The 21,203-nt window shown below is 40.2% G+C and overlaps 2 protein-coding genes across 5 annotated transcripts in view; one reads left to right on the forward strand and one right to left on the reverse strand.

The window, feature by feature from the left end:
* C13H1orf141 (chromosome 13 C1orf141 homolog) overlaps positions 1 to 21,203 on the forward strand; it is a 152,133-nt gene that overhangs the window by 25,200 nt on the left and 105,730 nt on the right. The window lies entirely within an intron of this gene.
* The window catches only part of IL23R (interleukin 23 receptor), a 56,655-nt gene continuing 45,391 nt past the window's right edge, over positions 9,940 to 21,203 (reverse strand). For 3 of the 4 annotated variants that reach the window (XM_072974241.1, XM_072974239.1, XM_072974242.1), the window contains 4 exons: positions 19,777 to 19,866; positions 17,390 to 17,495; positions 14,815 to 14,905; positions 9,940 to 10,127 (listed from right to left, as the gene is read on the reverse strand). In XM_072974241.1, the coding sequence (XP_072830342.1) occupies positions 10,113 to 10,127; positions 14,815 to 14,905; positions 17,390 to 17,495; positions 19,777 to 19,866 (302 nt within the window). In that variant the 3' untranslated portion in view covers positions 9,940 to 10,112. Of the gene's footprint in view, positions 10,128 to 10,712; positions 11,485 to 14,814; positions 14,906 to 17,389; positions 17,496 to 19,776; positions 19,867 to 21,203 lie in introns of those variants that run through there. The other variant, XM_006205362.4, reaches the window with a different exon arrangement.

Genomic DNA, 21,203 nt, shown 5'->3' on the forward strand with positions numbered 1-21,203 from the left:
TAGAACTCTCCATTACAAAGAACAGAAATACAACTCTAAGTAGCTTAAGTAAAAAGAAGACTGGATTGCAAAGTTTTCTTTTATACTGTGCGTCATGAACGTAATCGAACCTCATTAATGATTAAGACCAGGGCATTTGGGGTTCTCATTCCATCTCTTGTCTTTGACCTTCCCTGTTCATCTGTGTATTCTTCTTGCTCTCTGTCTGTAGACAATCCTCCTTTTATACTGGTCACATGGGGAAAAAAAACATGACTATCAACAGCTTCTGAACTTTGTATCTAAAATTCTGTCACTGGAAAGACTCTCTGTTTCTTTAAGATTCCTGAAGAAGGCCCTTGGTTGGTCCAGTTTAGGTCAGGTGTACACCTCTAGCCCAGTTGTTGCAACCAGAGTCAAGTCTTGGGAAGCCCTTAGATTGTCCTGCCTTGGCTTAGGACAGCCAGCTGACCAGGGTGACACTGAAGGAACATGTGGATAGGAGGAAAGGGGCAGTTCCCAGAAAAGGGAAGAGGGCAGACAATAGATGACCACCACAGGGGTGGACTCCACCCATTCTTTGAAAAAATAATTTCTGATTACCAATGGCATCCATAAGGATTAATTCAGATACAAATACCAGAAGCACCGATAGCAATGAGCTGAAAACATTAGTGTCATCTAGAAGTAGAGGTGAATGCTCCAGGGCAGCCCCTCAAAACCATCAGGGATGTGGGCTCCTTCCATCCTTCTGCTCCACCATCTCGAGGGCATGGCTTCTATCCTCCAGGTCACCTTGTAGTCCCAAATGGCTGCTGGAGCTCTAGCTATCGTGTCCACTTTCCAGTCATCAGGCGGGAGGAAAGGGGAGGAAAGGGGAAAAGATTTCTCTGCGTGTCTGTCTCTTTTAAAAAGATTTCTTGGAAATCCCTCTGACAACCTCTATATATGTCTCATTGAACAGGACTCAGTCACATGGCCACATGTAGTGGAAGGGAGGCTGGAAGATGTCTTTCTGTGGGTGCGTTGCTGCTTCAATAATATAGGGGTCCTGTCAGTAAGGAAGAATGTGAGCGTGGATGTTGAATAGACGACTAGAAGTCTCTACCACATGTACTATGAGCCAGACACTGGTAAAAGGAAACAAGGTGGGTGTGATAGACAAACAGTTAACTACAGCCAAGCCCTAAGGAAGCACAGGATGAGGGGGCGATTTCAGTGCCAGGTGGAGAGGCTAGTCCGACAGGGGAAAGGCGTACCTCCTCTGTTTTATGAAAGTAAGGAGAGAGGATGAGTGAAAGCAATTTGTAGATGAGGTGGTGGTGAGGGGAAGGGGCTCCCGTTGGTTGGCACCTGTTGTCCCTGAGAAGACAAGGTGATGGGAGAACTAAGGGCGCTAAATAACAACCTACAAAGGCAAAAAGTGGCGGCTTCTCAACGCTGGCAGTGCATGAAATACCCCGATGAACCCTTAAAAAATCACCGGTGAGGCTGGCAGTGGTGACCAGGCTTCAGGGGTTGTTGGTCTTTTTGTTTTGATTGTGTGATTCTTAGTTCTCCAGGCAATTCTCATGTGTAGGCAGGTGACAGATACTGGCCCATGTCTAAACAGCTAGGTCAGTGTGGGTTATAAAAGAGCTCTGGAATAGGGGTCAGGAAATTGAGGTGTGCCCCAGCTCCGCCACGCTGCCCAAATCACCAAGCCAACCCCAGCTTCACTTAGAAAACGAGCAGGCTGTATTTTCATGGTATTATAATCAATTATTTCCTTCCTCTCTTTCTTCCTCTCTTTCTCTCTCTCTCCACCCCCTCTTCCCCTCCCCCTCTCTCTCCCTCCCTCCCTCTCTTTCTCTCCTTAATTACAGTAAAGCTTCACTGCCAGCACCCACAAAATTAACACTTAAAAGACTGTAATTTCACCATCGTCAGACTTCAAACTTTAGGTGGTTAAGCTTAACTTCCTACTCTTTCCATTTTTATTCCGCAGGCATACCATCAACTTAATAGAAATCAAAGACTATGCTTCATTTAAATCCCTATTTTATGTGTTCAGCAAAAGTTATAGATTTATATTGTTACTAATGGAACTCTAAAGGTACTTAGAGAATTTACTGTTCGGGAATCCTGAAGTAAATCTTTGCAAAATCAAAGAACATCTTAAAAACAAAAACAAAAACAAAAACAGGTTTCTTCTTAGACCATATATATTCACTGTAGAAAAACCTAGAAAAATAAAGATAGCAAAAGAATAAAATTAACATATTTAAATGACAGGGTTATAACTAGCTTATAAGTATAAAAAGAATTGTAAGCATAAGTATAAATATTTGGAGAATAGTCTGTTTTCTCTATTTTGCTGCAATAAACACAATCACATTGCACATACTCCTTTTCACTCATTCTTATTATGAACTTATTTCTATGTTAAATATTCTTCTACATCATCATTTTTAATCCTATTGCATGAATACCAAAGGATTGTTGAGAGGATTATATAAATATATGGCATGAAAAAAAAAGAAAATTAACAGGCTAGCTTGAAACAAAATTAGATGGCGCTGAAAACAATAATAAACAAGCAAGAACGTAAGTACATTCTATGGATTATCTCTACTTGACTATTTTAGTTAGAACTTAGTGACTCTTTTTATGCTGAAGTTCCTGTCAATGATGAAGATGCCAAGTCTTTCAGGATTCTGCTGTTGTTTTTATGAGTAAGCTATTTAATTAATGTCCTGAAAGGTGAGGGCATCTATTGGTTTGCTCATTTACTTTAGCGCACCACACAGTTCTCCTGCTCCTGATTATCAGACAGAGGTGGCTAATTAGCGTGGTGGCTGGGAACATTTCCTCCTGAAGAAGTGAGAGAGATTGTTTACTCACTGAGGTGTTACTAACCAACTCTGCCATATGAATCTATGTGAAGTAAGGGCTTCAGTCAAAAGCAAAAAAGGTGGTTGAAAACAACTGTCATGTGGAAATGATCCAAGGAAATAAAACTGCAGAGTTGAAAAGAAAAATGCATATGTTTGCATTGTAGCATTGATTTCTCATCAATTACAGCGTCAGCTTAGAGAGAAACAACAATGATGGAGATAAAGCAATAGAGTGACGGGAGAAGCCTCAGAAAACACACTGAGGCTTGGAAGTTCTTTGATGCCTTCATGTAATACTGTTTTCCTTCTCATGGGAAACAGATGGAATTAATAAACTGAACCATTTTTATTCATTTATTCTTTTAACAAATATGTATGACAGGGCCCAGACCCTACAATGTGACAGGCACTATTCTAAACATTAGAGATTTATGGGGCAAAAAAGCAGACAAAATTTCTGCCTTCCTGGATCTTACACTGTAGTGGGTGGCAATGAATAGTGTATGAAATATGTAGTATTTTCAGTTTTAGATTATGTTGAGTACAATAAAAAAAAGGAAAAGGAGGGAAGGAGACTAGAAGGTATAGCAGGGAGGTCCCAATTTTAGATAGAGTGACCAGGTGGGGGCCTAAAGGTAGTGTGGTAGTGAGCAATGCAACGGCCTTGGGGAAGAGCATTCCAGGAAGAGGGAACAGCAAGGCAAAGGCCTTGGGGTGTTTACTAGGTGACCAGGGGACAGAGAGAGTAAACAAGGAGGGGCTTCTTGGTCACGGTAGAGACTTGGACTACTGTTGTTTGTGGGATGGGAAGCCATTGACAGGTTTTGAACAGACAAGCATTATTTTAGCAGGATCATCTAGTTACATCTAGTTACTCTATTGAGAGGGACCATAGGAGACTTTTGCAATAATCCAGGCAAGGGATGATGGTGGTTTAAACTAGGTTGGTCTATTTGAAGTAGTAAGAATTGATTTAATTTCTGGATGTATTTTAAAGGTAGGGTGGATGGGTTTTCTTGATAGAGTAGATCTGAGGAGTGAGAGCAAGAAATAGTCAAGGATGACGCCTAGATTTGTGAGCCACTGAAAGAGGACAGTACTATTTACTGAGACGAGGATGTCTGTGAGAAGAGAAGTTTTGGGAGATCATCTTATATTGGGTCTTACAGGCCATGAGGATGTGCAAATGGCTATGTCAAACAATTGAATGTATGGGTCTGGAGTTCAGGGTAGAGTTTGGGCTAATGTGTTTTCATGACATGTAGATGGCACTTAAAGCCACAGAATAGACAAGGTCACTGAAGGAGAAACGAAGGCCTGAGCTGTGGGGCCTCCAGCCCTCATATGATAGAGAGGCTAGGAGAGACAAGAAAGGACGCTGAGAATGAGAGGCTGGAGAAAGAGGTCACAGGCTTGAGGTGTCCTTGGAGTGAAGTGAAGAAAGAATTTCAGGAAGAAGAGGGGAGTCAACTCAGTCAAATCTTCTTTTGCAAGGTACACCAAGATCAGTATCCCTGCCCCATAAAATAGGACAAGGCGAGAGACCATGAAACTCTGGTGATTGTCTGTGGTCTCATACTTGGCATGTGGTACATTCAGAATTCAAAACTCCTGATTGTTTAACCTCAATCCAAGCTCTTAAAGGGAAAATAAAAGAAGAAAGTGTAGTCCACCTGCTTGCAACATCAGTTATATTTGTAGTTCAACACATTTTTCGGCAAATTTTTTTTGTTAAATGAGGATTTCCATTGCCTAGTAAAATAAAAGAAACAAAATGGGAAAAAGTAAGACTTTTAAAGAATGCTTTTTAAAAAATCATCATTTCATCAAAGTTATAAGGATAGGCTTAATCTATCATCTATTTTGTTTCCAGAGTGTTTCTGGGTTGGTTGGTTTGTTGCATTAGAACTGCTTTTCTGCGTTTTAGCAAGCTCCCTCCCGGCCCCTAATGTTCTACGCGTGCTGCCTCTATTCACCCAAATGGAATCTCGGCAGGAGCACGTTGGGTGGAATGTGCCATGAATACGAAAAAGGAAAAGTGAACCTGCAGATACTTGGCAGCTTCTTAAAATCCTAATCTACTTATTTAATGAAATACAAGTGACTTTCAATTTTGGAAACTAAGATAAAGTAAATCTTCTATATCAAATACCAGAGTAAAGTGAGTGCTGAACTTTGTTTAAATCCAGACGAGAAGAGGTTTGGAATAAGTATCACGTCAGCCGGGATCCACTGAAAATCAGATTTTGCGTGTTTTCTGTGGAATCCTGGTGCTGAAACAAAACAGCACGAGTATGATCAGAACGTAGGGCCGGTGCTGCTTCCTAGGTGGACAAGAGCAGTCCTGAAAGGCACGCTTTTCAACTTTCCTAGACCCGTTCTCCCGCCTCCTTTTCAGTCCACACGTCTGCTGACACTTCCTGCCCCTCCGCTCAGGGACCTCGTATTCCCCATTCTTGCTATTTTCGTTTAGGCGTCTATCCCTCCCTGCCAGTTTCTCATATGTGTACAGACGTATGTAAGAGGACTCATTTACAGGAACAGGTATAAAAGTGAAAACCTGGAAACGATCTAGATGTCCATTAATGAGAGAACAGGCAAATAAACACATTTATTCTGTGGAATACCATGCAGCTGTTTAAAGGAATAAGGTTAAATATTATGATATGTGAAGATTTCCAAGATATACCTGATAGGTGAAAACAATGACTCATAGGATAGTACCGCAGGTTAACCATTTAGATAGGAAAAAACTGAAAGAAAAGCACTAACTTGTTGAGAGTCACTATTTTTAATGCTGGGGTGATACACGGGAAGCAAGAGTGTGAAGAGGGACTGTTACTTTTCATTTCACTTACATTGGAATTAGATTTTTTTAAAGTGTTTTTTTTTCATGAATTACTATGTAGCCTTAATATATATATATGTACATATATGTTAATTTTACTATTGTATTCTTTCTTTCTTCTAATAAAATTCGCAGGCAGGATGTGAACAGAAAGAAAACAGTCAGGTTTATTGACTTCCGTAATCTCACACTTGGGTTCCAGTGTTTGACTATTTATGATTTCCTTCCTGTGCTCTGACAAAGTCACTAATTTTAGGTATGCCTTTATGGTTAGAAACAGCACTTTGTTTTGCTTGAATTTTTGAGCCAGTGATCTCAAGAACTATGTTTCTGCAACACTTGCTTTGTCTATATATATACATAATTTTTTTCTCATAAAGGTAGGCCAGAATCCTCTTCCTACCCCAAACAAAAAGGGACCATTTAAGAATAAGTTATTAATTTGTTGCTAAATGTTAATTATGAGAATTAGATATTAAGTTGTTTTCCTGAACATAAACATAAAGGAAATGCATCTTCAGAAAGTTGATGGAAATTCTGTCTATAAAAGATGCAGAGTATTTATCCTAAATTAATGAAAAGTGAAATTAGCAAAGTGGCTGTGAGGGTCCTAACATGAAACATTACTTGGTTTTCAATGGTGTAATCTTAGCAGTGGGAAAGAGACATATTAACATTCTACCAAACCTTTGTTAGAGTTTGTAATACTGCCTTAACTAGAGCATCCAAGAAAGTGGTACATAATTCACTCCATGACTCAGAATCCAATTAGTTTATATTGGTTTCATGCTTTTACCCAGGAGAGATCCATAAATTGCTTTTAATCGCTTCTTTTATTTTAAATCAATAGTGTCTGCCAAGTGGGTAATGTTTTGCATTAAAACATCACCTCATATAATTGGTATAATTACTTCATAAAGAGATCAACTGCAGCAGTTCGGCAGTCTTTGGGTTTGTAAAATCTAATTATGTTCACAACACAATGTTTTATTCTTACTGATCACAAAGAGAACATAAACTTGAACAAAACCCAGACATTGATGATGAAGTAATTGCAAAGAAACAAGCTGATTATTGCATGTAGTACGGCCTCTGTTAGTCTCGGAGAGAAAGCTCCTTTTTACAGTCGTTCAGAGTGCGGGGAGGTTTGAGGGAGTTCTGGTTTCCTTCACCCGGGTTGGCAGCCTTGTGGCTGAGATGAGGCGTTTGGTACCATCCTGAGATACAGGCTTCTCAAGGCTGGGCTGGGGCTGGGGCTGGGGCTCCTCGGTGTGGAATAGAGATCTCACAGCCTTGGATTTCCGCACCCCACGGACGGATGGGCTGCATCAGCGGCAGCTGTAGGGGAGGGGTGGTCGGTGGTAGGGGTGGACAGGCACGAACTTCAGCCTCTGTTTCAACAGAAGATTTGCTTCCACCTGTTTTACATTTGGGGCTTCAGTAACAGATTTCACTGGGAGAAATTTGCTGAAATTTATTTTTGAAAAACTTTCCCCTGTGCCGTAGGCATGTGTTGCCTCTATGTCAAAGGGAGGATGACTGAAAATATAAGGAAAGAAAAGGAGCAGGGACCACCTTCTGACTGAAGCAGGAGGACCAAATGGCAACCCACCTGAGAACCTCACACTAAAACTCATAAGCCTTCTTACAGCGTCAGTATTATTTCTAACTCTGGTAAAAACAGATTCCTAATTTAGAAAAGGATAAAACACACACACACCAGCCAAGAAGATACCCCAAAAGTTGTACTTCACTTGTTCCTCCCTCTATTGCTTCTTTGTAAGAAAAGGGAGGTCGGGGTGAGGAAGATACAGGAACGGAGGAAATTGGATGTCCTTCAATCAGCGCTGGTATTGTCCAGAACCATGGTGTTCATTCTGCTTCAGCATCACTGCATATTAACCTACTTTCCTTTCTTTGTATCTCTCTCCCCTTCTTTCCTCTGAATGGTATCTCAAGGGGCTTTTTCTCCCTATGTCTCTCTACTTTCTTCCTTTTAACCCACACCAATAAGCATGACATATTTGTTTAGGAAGCAGCAACTTACAAAGATATGAGACTCAGAGAAAGAAAGTTAATAATAAGCACATGGACTAGATGGGAAGATGAAAAGATACACACTTGGCCCCTAAATCTACAGAAAATTCTGGCTGAGGAAGGGAGAGGTGGCAGGGGGCTGGGGTTAAGGGCAGCTTGTCCAGGAGGGAACGAAGCAGAAACATTAACCATTGGGGGATTCTTCTACAGAAGGGACTTCTCAGTGGCAAGCTGGGTCTCACATGCTGGCTCTTATCTGTGATTCAAATTGGAATGTCAACATCCCCTCCTGGGAGAGAGCTTCCCCGACTGCCCAACATCAAGTAGCCACCAAGTCCCTCTCCACCATGTTATCCCATTTTACCTCTCTACACAGCACTTATTATCTGGCATTTTTCTTCTTTATTTTCTTCTGCCTTCCTCCATCTCCTATCCTCACCCTCTTCCTCACTAAAATGTAAGCTACTTTAAGGTCAATGTTTTGGCCCCATGTATTATCTGCTTCTTGCCCCTAGAATATAAGCCCCAAGGCTGCAGGGACTTGGCTGATTTTGTTAACATCTATATTGTTCAAAGTGCCTTGTACATAGTAGGGGCATTCAACACTTCAGTGGATACTTGTTGAATAAAAGAATCATGGAAAGAAAACCTTTTTCCATTTACCATGGTTGCATTGTGATGAAGCAGCTGAACTTTTCTCTGAGTTGAGGCAATGGCAGACACATTTCTTTGGTTATAGGTATAGCCTCGATTTTTAGTCCACTGAGACCAACAAGGGCCAATGGCACAGATGGAACTAGACATGTCTCCTTTGTGCTGAAGGGTGGTGTGGGTGTGGGGAAGACACCACGGGAAGAGAACACACTCCAGGGGACAAGAAGGAGAAGTTATAAAGTAGGCACTGACTACATTGAAAGCACACACAGAAGATCGAATAATGCTGCAATCGTTTAAGGTTGACAAAAGCTTTTTTGATGTGTGGCAGGTTACAATTATACTGAAATACACTGCGAAAATACTCTTCACTTGTTAACAGATGTCTTCATCGGATTGGTAAACATCAAAGGCTCATCTTGGTCTTATTTGGTATTTCTATCTCAAATACTGCATGCCTCTTTGCTTTATTACATTCTCCCGTTAAGTAAGAATAAAGCAAAGGCATATGGTCATTTACAAGTCAAGATATTTAATATTAACATTTAATTAGTGATTTAAAATATCCCCCTTTCAGAATATGTAAACTACAACAAATATATATACATATGTATATATATTAAGATAAATAGAATAGAATTTCACAGCAGGAGATTTTTATACTTCTTACACTGAATAGTAATATTCATTTAGGAGCAAATGGCTTTAGTAAATGATACAAAGTAAAATAAAGAGGACTAAGTGTAGAAAAAGAGATGAATTGTGACAAATTAGTTATATGTTGGGCATTAAACAGTCTTCATAGATAGAGTGACCAAATGATTTATGATCCAAAGAGATGCTTCTGAGAGTGAAAGGGCACACTAGTCCTAATTAACACTGGGACATCAGACAAAAACCAGGATAAACCAGAATGTGTGGTCAGCCTCCTCATGGGGACACTTAATGACAACAAAACTCTTTCTTTTTCAAAAACTGAAACAAAGCAAAATAGCTTGCCTGTGTGATGAACACTGATCTTTTTTTGATTGATTGCTTTCTTTGTTATAATAAAATTAAACTATTTAATCTGAATATAAATTATTGTTGACAGCTCTTAGAAGAGAAAAAGAAATTCAATGGGTATCCACCCAATTTTCAAATTGTTCTGATCATTAGAAAAAATTTCCCCGTGACTGTAAGAATTAATCATAATAGAGAAGGCTGCTGGGTACCATTTCTCGACATACAATATGTAGTTCACGTTGTTAAGATCACCCACTTTCAATACTGACCGGGTTGGCAGATTGAGTTTGTTTCCAGACCCAGCCCTTACTGACTGTGGCCATCGGGAGCATTGTGGTGAGAGGATTCTGAGGCCACTTTAGGGCTCAGCAGAAGGGCATGTGGTGATGAGTCAGTAATGTCAACAGGAGATGTGGGATGTGGGGCAGTGGCAAGTGTGGCAAGCATTGCCCATATCTGTTTGTTAAATACCTGTTTTAACAATAATTTTCTGACATATATCTAATGCAAAAGAAATAATCACACCTTGTTGATCCTGCATCTTCTAGCTCAATAAATCTATTACAGTGTAATTAATACACCAACTTACACCACAGAAGTACAGTACCGTCGCTCAGCACCATCACTCTTAACTGAAATGAAGACAGCTATCTCATGATTTCCACACGTGACTGTTTTACAACTGTCTCAGTCCAAAGTCAAAATAAGGAAGATCAAATTCTTAACACCTGAATAGAAAGTAGTAGAACAAATAGCACAGCAAACGTGTTAATTAACTGCATCTCTGTTTCTGCCCCTTACTTATCTTGTTATTTGTGGACTATATTTTTATCTACTCAAGAGAACTGTTAAGCAATAAAATAAAAATTAAACTTGCTTCTCCTCTTGCTAGCAAATACTAATGTCTTGACTTTAAAGAACTATTTTCAGCATTTATTTCACTATCACAATATTTCATTTTATTTTATACTTTAGACAATTGAGAGATCTGTTTGGTGTCTTGCAATGAGGGAACATGAAAAAGATATAGTTCGGAGGGTGGGAAAGGATAAACTGGGATTTCAAAATTGTAGACTAGATAAACAAGATTATACTGTATAGCACAGGGAATCACAGAGGAAAAAATGTGATAATGAGTGTGTATATGTCCATATATGACTGAAAATTTGTGCTGAACACTAGAATTTGACACATTATAAAATGATTATAAATCAATAAAAAATGTTTAAAAAAAAAGAGAAAAAGATATAGTTGATTTTTTTTAAACATAGGGGTTGTCCCTAATATTGCTGCTGTTTTTGTGACCATGATGTATGTTCCATCTTTGGATCTTAATTCTCTAAAAAAAAAGGTCAGAATTAAATTTGTAAGGTGGAGATCCAACTTCAGATTGCAAGGCAACTCTTCCACATGAATTTTCACTGCAATACAACTCTACTTTTCTAAGAGTGAAATCCTTTCGAAGTGGCTTTCCAAAATACTTTGTGGAAAATAAGAATTAATAGTTGGCAACTCCTCGTTCATGATCCCCAAACAGGAGACGAATTCATCGGGCAGCAGGGTCTGCTCTGGAACAGTTTCATTTGGTGAAGCATTTTCCAAAGGCACGGCGGTTTCCCCCTCTATTGAGTTTTGCGTGTCCGGAGGATTGCATTCTCCTTGGTTTAAAATGAGGCTTAATTCTTCAAGAAATAGTGTGTTGCTTAGTGAATTCATACTTGACATAGAAAAAGCAAAATTAGGATAGTTTTTAAACCTGGCATTCCTTCCCAGGTCTAAGGAATCAGCTGGTGGTCTAAGAGTTGAGGGAGCTGTTTCATCATTCATGCTGAGATGGCTTTCCTCAGTGAGAAAATTTGAAATCTGGGGTTTGTACCCAGTGTTGGGGTCAGGAATATACACAACTGTAGTGTCAGTGAGTAATGACTTCTGCAGGCTGTCTCTTGTCTCCAGGGAGCCTGTATTCTTTTCCTTCCTGTAGTCCATGGGTTTTTCTTCTGGGAGAAAAATTTCTATCTCTGTAATCATTGGATCGACATATAAGACCTGTTCGCTGAAATTATTATTCATAAATTCACTTTTTTCCTAGAAAGAAAAGACATTGTTTTATTTTACAAAAGGCATTTAAACAGGCCAACTGGATAGTTGAATAAAGACTGGAATTCTGCTTTCTCTCGACTTTCTTTTCCTCCTTACTTTTCTTCATTTTGTTTCTCTTCCCATACAATTTCCTCCTTTCATCTTTTGTTATCCTGCTCCATTCCAAATGTTTGTTAAATTCCCTCAGGAGAAGACTGAAGCAAAGGAATAATAAAGATAATCCATGCTTTAAGCACATTTCTTGATTTAAAAATTTTAAGGAGAAAGAAGCCTCTTGCATATTAATTTGCATATTATTTCAGGGCCTCTTAAATTTTGGAATATGGTGGAATATTTCTTAATGTTCTAGAGCCTTACAAGAAAACATTTTGTTGCTTAAATAAGAGAAAATTGTTGAGGGGACAGGGGTGCAGAAAATCCTATTTTCCTTCCATTTGAGAATAAGGTTGTAATAAATGCTTTGTGCTGTAGTTCTAAAGTGTGCAGCTGCTCACAATTCAGACATGTCTGTGATGATCGATCAGGAGGGTGGATAAAGAAAGCTTTTATTTTTTGCAAAAGCCTGATGACTCTTCTGGTAAGAAAAGGCATTGAGGCCTTCCAGCTGATGGCTGGCTTCGCAGGGCAAATAACTCCCACCCAACACAATTATAAAATGATAGCCACCTGCTATGGACTGAATGTTTGAGTCCCTCCAAAATTCATATGCTGGAGCCCTAATCCCCAGTGTGATAGTCTTAGGAGGTAATTTGGTCATGAGGGTGGAGCCCTCATGACTAGGATTAGTGTTCTTCTAAGAACAGATACAAGAGAGCTGATCTCTCTGCCTGCCATCTGAGAATACAGCAAGAAGGCAGCCGTCTGCAAGATAGCGCTCACCCAAAGCCAAATCTGCTGGTGTCTTGATCTTGGACTTCCCAAGACTTTGAATAAAGCAGCGTAAAGTATCATTCAAATTTTCTTTGGCTCAGCCTCCCCAGGGCACTTGCCAGATTTGGGTTGGGAGGGGCAGATGTGTAGTCCTGGGTCAGATGAAGTCCAAAGAACTAGACATGCTTGAGGAAACCAAGAGGAAGAGGGCGTTTTCCCCTCTTGAGGCTGGCAGCTGAGTAGAGGAGTGGGTGGGAGTCAGACCACAGTGAAGAACACAGAAAAGCAACAGGGACTATTCCAGCGTAAGGACCATAAAGGAGGAAGATCTCAACAAGGTCAGGGGCAATTCTCTGAGCCCCAGAAGGTCCCCAGTTTCCTAGAATAACGAGTAGGGAAGCAAGATAGAACCACTAAGTGGGATGAAGATCAAGACCAGTGTCCATTGTCTGTAGTTTGGGGACTACATGCTTGTCCTTCCTTGGTTGTTAACTATGTACTTCATTATACACGTGGGTTCAGTTGTTCTGGGCTACCTTCCACTGTTTGGCAGCATTTCCCCCTTCAAAACCAGCCACGTCCACACCCTTTCTCTCCTTCAGTTGTCCAGAGACAACTCCTCGTGCTCAAGGCAAACCTTTCAGCCTCATCCCTTTGTCTTGCTGGGTCAGTTTCCTCCCCTTGCTCTGTGCTGGTCCTTCTCAAGCCTGTCCAGTTTAGTGCATACACGCTTCTGAGTCCTTACCACTCTGGAGCTACTGTCATTCATTAGTTCCACCAGTATTGAGAGGATCTGACCATGTGCCAGCATAGCCTCTTTCTTCACTTTCCTTCTAGTCCACACGCATCAAAGGTCTTCACCCTCAGTCCCCACTTCCTTACGTTCCATTCATTTCTAACTGAACCCCTGGATGGGGACCACCAGTGGTCTGCTCCCTGTCACATTCCACAGACGCATTCACTCCTTATGTTATAGACCCTCTATGAAGCCAGCACTGAGTAGCTTTGCTTCCCGATGCATTGCCCACCTTTCATGATGCGCACTTCTCTGACCCTCTCTCTCTGCCTCTTTCCTAGGACCATGCTATTCCAACTGAAACCCCCTCACCAGCTCCTCTTTGTCTTAGCTGTGATTTTCAACCCCTGACAGTGTTCTCAACATCTGCTGTACAGTGGAATCATTTGGGAAGCTTTGGAAAATGCCGATGCTTGGATCTCCCCAGGCCCTCCCTCCCCCGGCGAGTCTGGGCTGTGGCCTGGGAATCAGGATTCTAATATGCAACCAAGGCCGAGACCTGTTGCCTTAGGGACTTACCTGGAGCTAGGGAAGGAGCTGATTAGTGGGCTTACGAGAGCTCCAAATAGAGCCACGTTTATTTGTTTCACAAATACACATCTTCCTCCTGTCATTTGAACAAAGGATTCCTAGGCTAAAAATAATTTTTTTTCCAGAGTTTGAAAACTACTGATTGACAGAATGAAGTCTATCCCATAACGAGGCCTTCTGTGATCTGATGCCACTCGCCATCCCAGGATCATTCCAGCCACTCACATCAAGTGCTTCGATAAAGCAACACCCAGCACGCTCTTCTCACCTCTGTGCCTTTACTCATGTGAGTCGTCTCTATTTTGAGTGTTCTCTGTTTCTCCTGAGCAACTCCTTCCCATCTTTTAATATGTTTTCTCTGTATTCTCGTCATGTGTGGTCTCATTTCTGTCACTGTCCTGCATCGCTGCATTGCAGTGCTTGGGTGATGTGTCTGTCCCATCAACTGGGTTTTGAGCCCCTTGATGGCCAGGCCAGGGTGCCAGAAAGTAGAGGCGCGCACCTCACGTAGCAGATTCCCTCCCCTCCTCCATCAGCAGCAGCAACTCCTCCATAACCAGCAAAGTCCCCTCTATCCGCAGGGTCTTCCCCGGTCACCCTTCTGTTCTCTGCGGACCTGGAAACCCGGCCCTCCCCTGGTGACACCATCTGCCACAGTTTGCTCACATTTATCCTCTTGGGTTCCACTGGCTCTCAGGAGTGAAGTGGTGTCTCCCTTGGATTCCCCTGCTTCTCAGTCGCATGTAAAAGAGAAGCCCCTCTGTATCTCTGAGGCTCGTTCTGTTGAGATTTTCTGCCCTCTTCGTTTGTCCCTGAAAACACCTACCGGTTGCTTGGCCAGCCAGTAACCCTGGCACCTGGCTGGCAATCTTCTACTTCCCTTTCCTCCTTTGAATAGCATTGTATCTTTCTTCCCTCTCTCTTTTCTCCTAGCTCCATTCTCTCATCTCTCTTACATATGATTTGAAATATGCACAATTTTATTTCTACATATGTTTACAGAATTATGCAAATATGCACATACATTTATTTATTTGAATGTAAATTCTGCTCTAATTATTGGGCTGCACTCTTGGCCTCAGCTGCCATTTAATTTGTATTTTATGGTGTTTGGTTACCTGTAGCATTTTCACAACATTACTGTTTTCCATATTAGGAATATCTTCATAAAGCCACTTTGGTATTAGCAGTAAGATTCTTCTTTTAATTCTAAAAAACAAAAATGGCACATTAGAAGAAGCATCTTACTTTAGGACTGGTGCAGGCGATCATCTGGGAGACTAGGAAATCAACTAGAATGGAATGCACAATAAAAATCAAACTTTCTAATGCAGGAACTAAGATTTCCATCTTTTTAAAACATTATGTGGGAAGTTGATTCAATATCTTTTCAGATTTTCCTCTTCTCTCCATTGCTCTGCCTCTCTCTAATGAGCCATAACATTTCAAAACACACAGGAGTCAAGATAAGTGGGAAAACCACCCAGAAAGTAAAACTATTCACATATTAAATACGGCAAACCATCATAAGCAGGAGATGCCAGTGTGGAAAAGTTTGGAAAACTTAAGGGATATTTTGTAAAACTTTCCAAGGTGACCATGGCCACAGAAAAATATTAAAGAAGAGGATGTCATATAGTAAAACTATAGTTTTTCAGCTTCCCTAAGTGAAGTGATTCTGAGTAAGACTGAGATGATAGTGGTGGCTCTACACTTTCCTTACGTGGTTGGAGTCGGAGGCTGGGGCAGTTGTCTCGCACTTGTGGGGCAAGGAGAGGATCTTGGTTGTGACTTTGGCTGTGTGCTCATTAAAGATCACTGGGGTGGGGTGACGGAAAGAGGGAGAAGCTGTCAACACTCCATCTCTTCCCCTAAGCTACCCCTTAGCACTTTCTACATTTACATAAAAATTGATTTGAGCAAAGAGGTACTGGGAACTCAGAAGAGACTACACTGATCCCTAGCACATAATTACATGTTAACAAAGCACCACAACAGATCAGGCTTATTTATCTGTTTATGCAGCTTCTCTAAGAACTTTTACTAAGTAACAGCCAAAATGGCTGAATGTACTTTGCTAGCCCAGTTTGACCTTGAACTGCAGGGTAAAAATAATTTATTTGCACATATTTATACAATGTTTTATGAGTCAGCTTTTTTTTTCCCACTAATTCACACTCCCTTAGTATCCCAAAATTAGACCAAATTAGTAAATTCACACTAGCGTAGAATGCTATTGTGGCATGTTGATACAATCAGGGGAAAAAAATGTATCCTTTCTTGGTTTCATTTTATTTAAAAAGTTTTGCCCTCTATTTTCCAGTTCTGTTTCTGAAATAAGTCTTTTACAAATAATGTATAATTATAGTAAACAACAGTATCCGCTCATGTAAAATACTGATATTGGAATTGTCTCTTGTTTCCTTTTCTTTTTTAAAGAGAATACTTATTTAAATAATTAAATTAGCAAAGAATTGTTTTATTTTCTTATTTGTTATTACCAATGGGAAGTTAATTTTTAGGTTAATCTTAGTAACAAACTAATATTATTTAAAAATTTACACTATTTAGGACACCTTCGGATAACAACACAAATATTAATATTTTTATGCCCTACAAATTTGAACATTAAGATATTTTTAAAGGATTTTACGATCAAGTATATTTTAAAACAACGTAAAGTAAAGATCCATGTTAGTTTGGCCACCTCACAAGGGTACCAGGGATATGTTCATTAGTGTGTAATTTAAATACCGAAGTTTTGAGGGAACAGCCTATGTAAATTAAAAAAAAATCACTATTTAGAATAGTTTATACTAAATCTTTCTACTGCATTTTTTTATTGAGGTATAGTTAGTTTACAAGGTTGTGTCTATTGCATTTTGATTATAAATTTCAAAGGAAGTAATATCTCATGAAGCAATGATGGCAAGAAATAGAAACTTGCTGCCATTCCCAAGTGTTAACATTTGTGAGTCACTGGGAGAACTGGGAGACTGCCACATCAAACAACTCTATTAAACAGGTTAGAAATACACAGTACATCTAGTAAAATTTAAGCGATCAAAGACTTTGCTTCCCTCAAAGTCTCATTTTTTAATAATTAGGCATTGATCTTTACTCATACCGTGTCAGAAAAAAAAATAATTGAAGGAGGCCAAGGAGAATGGGCGTTCGGGCTGGATGCTAATACGCTAACATGATTGGTATCGAAGTGACGAATTCAGACGTTGCTACACTTCTCTTCACACTGATTCAGGGGATTTGTTCGGGTAGAACTTGAGGCAGGTTACGACTTAACCTCTGTAAAGAATCCAGGCGCTGTACATAGATGTCAGGGCACAATGAGGAGAAAGTGGGCTGAGAGAGAGAACACGGGCTGAAACATCAGCTGTGTCTGGACTCCTGGCTTAGTGTTTGGTGTCCTTGGGCTGACCACTTAACCCCTGTAAGCCTGGTGTAAGTCATCTGTAAAACAAGCCATTGAGATTTTCTGGCAGGGTGGTGGCAAGGATTAAATGAATGACATTTGTAAAGAGTTTGGAGGGGGTGGGTACTCATTAAACACTGATCTTTTTGTTTTTCTCTGAATAAAAATGTTGATGGATTTTTTGAGTAAATCATTGAGTTGACTGTGTTTTGATGGTACAAAAATATGGTCTAAATTAGAAAACAAAATCTACAGAAACCTACCCAGTTCGGAGCGATCGGTTAAAAATCCCAATCAAAGAAAGAATTGACAACATAATGGCAAAGAAGACCATTCCTGATAAAAGTCCAGTGTCTTGTTGCCTGTTGTCTGAAAGTAAAGAAAAATAATTTTAGCTAAGCATTAGTGTCCATGTGATGCCAGAATCGCTGTTCTTGTTACTCTACTCCAAGTGAAGGTCCTTGACCTCAAAGGAAATAAGGAAGGGGAAATAAAATTAACCTTTACCTTGGGCTGTGAAGTGACTGCCCTTCCAAACTGCATGAAAGTACCTTTTGTTTGAGAAAATTTGGCTACACGTATCTGATGTCAGTGGGTTTCTAGAACTGAGTGTCTGGCAAACGTGGACAGCATTAGACATTTCTCTGAGCTCGTGATTGCATATTTTACATAAAAAGGTTTAGTGATAGACCTCATTTGGTTTGTCTGACAAGAGTGAGAATCCCCAATTGCTTGCAACAGTGCCTAAAGCTGACCACAATCACAACTGACGTTCTTCTGTTGTTTTGTTTGTAACTTTTTATACAGGGTACAAGTTATGTACAACTTATCACCATTCTTCAAAATTTATTGTTCATGACTTTTTTTCCTGCTGAAAAAGGACATTCACTCTAATTAGAACAACATGTGTCATAAGATAGAAATCCAAATTGCTATATATCTTGCACTGACATTTTACTCTGAAAACAATGCTTTTCAACTGTAGACTATAATTGAGACATGACTTATCACACTGGAGTTGGTTCTGAGCCTTGCTGGGTATTGGGCCTTCCATCTTCCTTCTCCCTTCTTCCCTCCCTTTGACAAATGTTTATTGGATACTTACCATCATGTGTCAGATGCTGCACTGGCCCTGCCCTGGTTATTTCCCAGCTACACCTGCCATACACTTGAGGGTCTCCAAGCTGTCCAGCCCCTCTCCTAAAGCCAACCAGTGGGCCGGGACCAGTGTGGCTTAGTTCACTCCAAAGTCCCGGTGGGGTGTGAAGTTATTGTTTTCCTAGGACTAAAATGCCTTCGCTGAGGATATCAAGCAGCTAACAGGAGGTACTGACTGCCACATACCCTTGGACATTAGGGCTTGGAAGAGGATGGAGAATCCCCAAGTTGACATGGGGCCAGGGAAGCAGATGTTAAGGAGTAGAGAGAGTGACCAAGAGTACAACCTGAGATACCTGGGTTCAGACTGGACACTGCCACGTGTTAGCTCTCTAACCTCAGAGCATAATTATGAACTTAACAGGAGCTCCAGTTTCCTCTTCTATAAAATAAAGATAATAATACCTGTGTAACAGAGCAGTCATGAGTTTCTAGCCTCCACAGTTCCCACAGAAATATCAAGGTGCATGTCTGTGTAGGCATCTGTAATTAGGGATCTGGTCTGAGCCTAAGCACTTGATTCATAATTGATTCCCATAATAGAAATTCAGAGCACCCTTACATTGCTTCATGTTTCTTTATAGCATGTACCACCACCTTACTTTTCCACATCTATCTAGGACGGAAGCTCCAGGAAGACAGGGGCTTTGTTCATTTTTTTCACTGCTGATTCCCTAGTACTCAGAATAGTTCCTGGCACATAGAATGTGTGCCTGGAAACATAGAATATCTTTTGAATAAATAAAAGTCCAAATAATGTCAATCTCACATGCAAAAGTTTGTGTACTATTCCTGACAGATTTCTATGCAAACAAATGATCCACCCATGGTCAGTGGTGAAATAGTCATGCTAAAGCTTTTCAGTTTGAAATTTGTATTTAGAGTTATATTTGTCCACTGCACAACCTGGGTTAATATATTTTATGCCTAAAACATTTAGGTATGCTTATCAATGGAAAATACTGAGTCATACTAACAAAATGAGAGCTAATTTGTATAAAAGAAAGAACACAGACTTCAGGATTTGAAAAGCAGGGTCTGAATTTTCAGTCCGAACAAGTTCCTCAACCTGAGTTCCAGTTTTCCCATCTGTAAAATAGATATGTAACATTTATCTCACGGCTTGTTTTGAAGGTTGAAAAAGATTTTGAAGATTGAAAAAGATGATATACATATCATGGTAGACACTCAATGGTAGACACTCAAATAATGGTGCTTTTTTTTTAGAAAGAAATTTTGAGGTCTTGAGCCCCAACATCAATTAAAATGAACATGTGTCTAACCCAGAGCAAAAGCTGACAAAATCTGTCTAAACCACCCCTTAAATTCAATCTTAAGCAGATTGTTGTTGAATATTTTCTTATGGAAAGCATGTGGCATATTTTTATTATCAAGAAACTTATGCCTGACACATGATTCTTCAGTGTGGAGGGTTCAAATGGATGATTAGTGAAGACTACTCAATTACTCAGCCTGAGTAATATTTTCTTACCAGAAGTAAGGCGTCCTTTAAAGATGGAAGCAATTAAAAGCCCAGAATTCTGAGTATCAGGTTGGAATGATTTCAGTGTGACCTGGGGGACTTAAACAAAAAGAAAACAGTGTCAGTTTTTTACGTTTTGCACTCAGGTTCCTAAGAGAGTTTCTTCACTTGTTTGGAGATGATTAAAGTAAACCAGTAACTTTAATAGGCTTGAAAGGTGAAGTAAAAGCAAAAACCGTCAAGTGGGGGTCTTTCCTTCTTCTTTTTATTAAAGTGGGTAAATCCCAAAGTAGGAAACACTCAAAGGACAATAAGAACTACCTAGGGTTTGTAAAACTTCAAAGTGTGCCCACTAATTTCATGAGGCTTCTAGGCTTTATTTCATGCACTGAGCCAGAAAAAGACAACTGCTCTCTACTTGATTCCTTCCAATAGATAATGCAATAAAGTTTATGTTTCCTTAAGAGTCTCCAAGATGTGTGACTTTTGCCTTTACACAACCTTAGAGATGCTGTTGCAAACAGCATCTTGGCTCTATGTAGGAAGTCTAGTTTTGATTAGCAGACACTTTGAGGTTATAACACAAGAGGGGAATGCCATCAATGACTTCCCTCTACTCCGTTCCCTCTGGCAAGGGTCCTGCCTAGTCCTGTCTACTCACGAAAGCTTCTGACCAGAGTGGGTGAGCTGCCTTGGCAGCTGACTTGTTTACAGGCTGAACTCAAAAGAATCCTGGAGCTTCCTGCCCCATCTCCTCCCTCCTGATAATTAGAAGCTGCCAGAGGTGACTTCAGGGACACAATTCTTCCAGCTGACGGAAGATATTCCTGAAAATGGTTCTAAGCTGTGGATCCCCAAGAGTGCCTCAAGCCCCATTCATTCAGTCTTTCTGATTTCACTGTTCAAATTCTTCTTTTAAAAGAATTACTTTGGGGGCCAGGGAGAACAGGCAATTTGAAGCATCCTTAACTGCTACGGACATATCACAGGCTTGCATAACAAGCTATGTGGCCGAGGCAATGCTCTTTGAGAAAAATATCTCAGAGTCCCAGTAAAAAGGTTACTATGGGTCTTTGGAAGTTCTTTTTTAAAAGGCTGATCTGGCTTCAAACACAGGCTCAACTGAAGGGTGGTTTTCTAAGAACAATGGGTAGGGGATTTTAGAAGATGAAAACATCAGAAAAGCTGAAAGTTCATTCCTATGTTTTTATTCTCACTTCTCCACAGCAAGAGGGAAATGTTTCACTGTGAATTGTGACAAATCAAATTCCTTCTGGCTCCTCAATGCTTTACTAAGTCTCTTAGTAAAGGTCCCAAGTATGTGGTTCCATCAAAAACTGAGGGAGCAAAGTTATGCCCTAGTGGCCAACAGCCGGGTTTACTCATCTAAACAGCATTTTATAGGCTTATGTTCATTCTCGGGGAGCCCAAGCAGG

Source organism: Vicugna pacos, chromosome 13, assembly GCF_048564905.1.
Source record: "Vicugna pacos chromosome 13, VicPac4, whole genome shotgun sequence".
NCBI classification, from domain to species: domain Eukaryota; kingdom Metazoa; phylum Chordata; class Mammalia; order Artiodactyla; family Camelidae; genus Vicugna; species Vicugna pacos.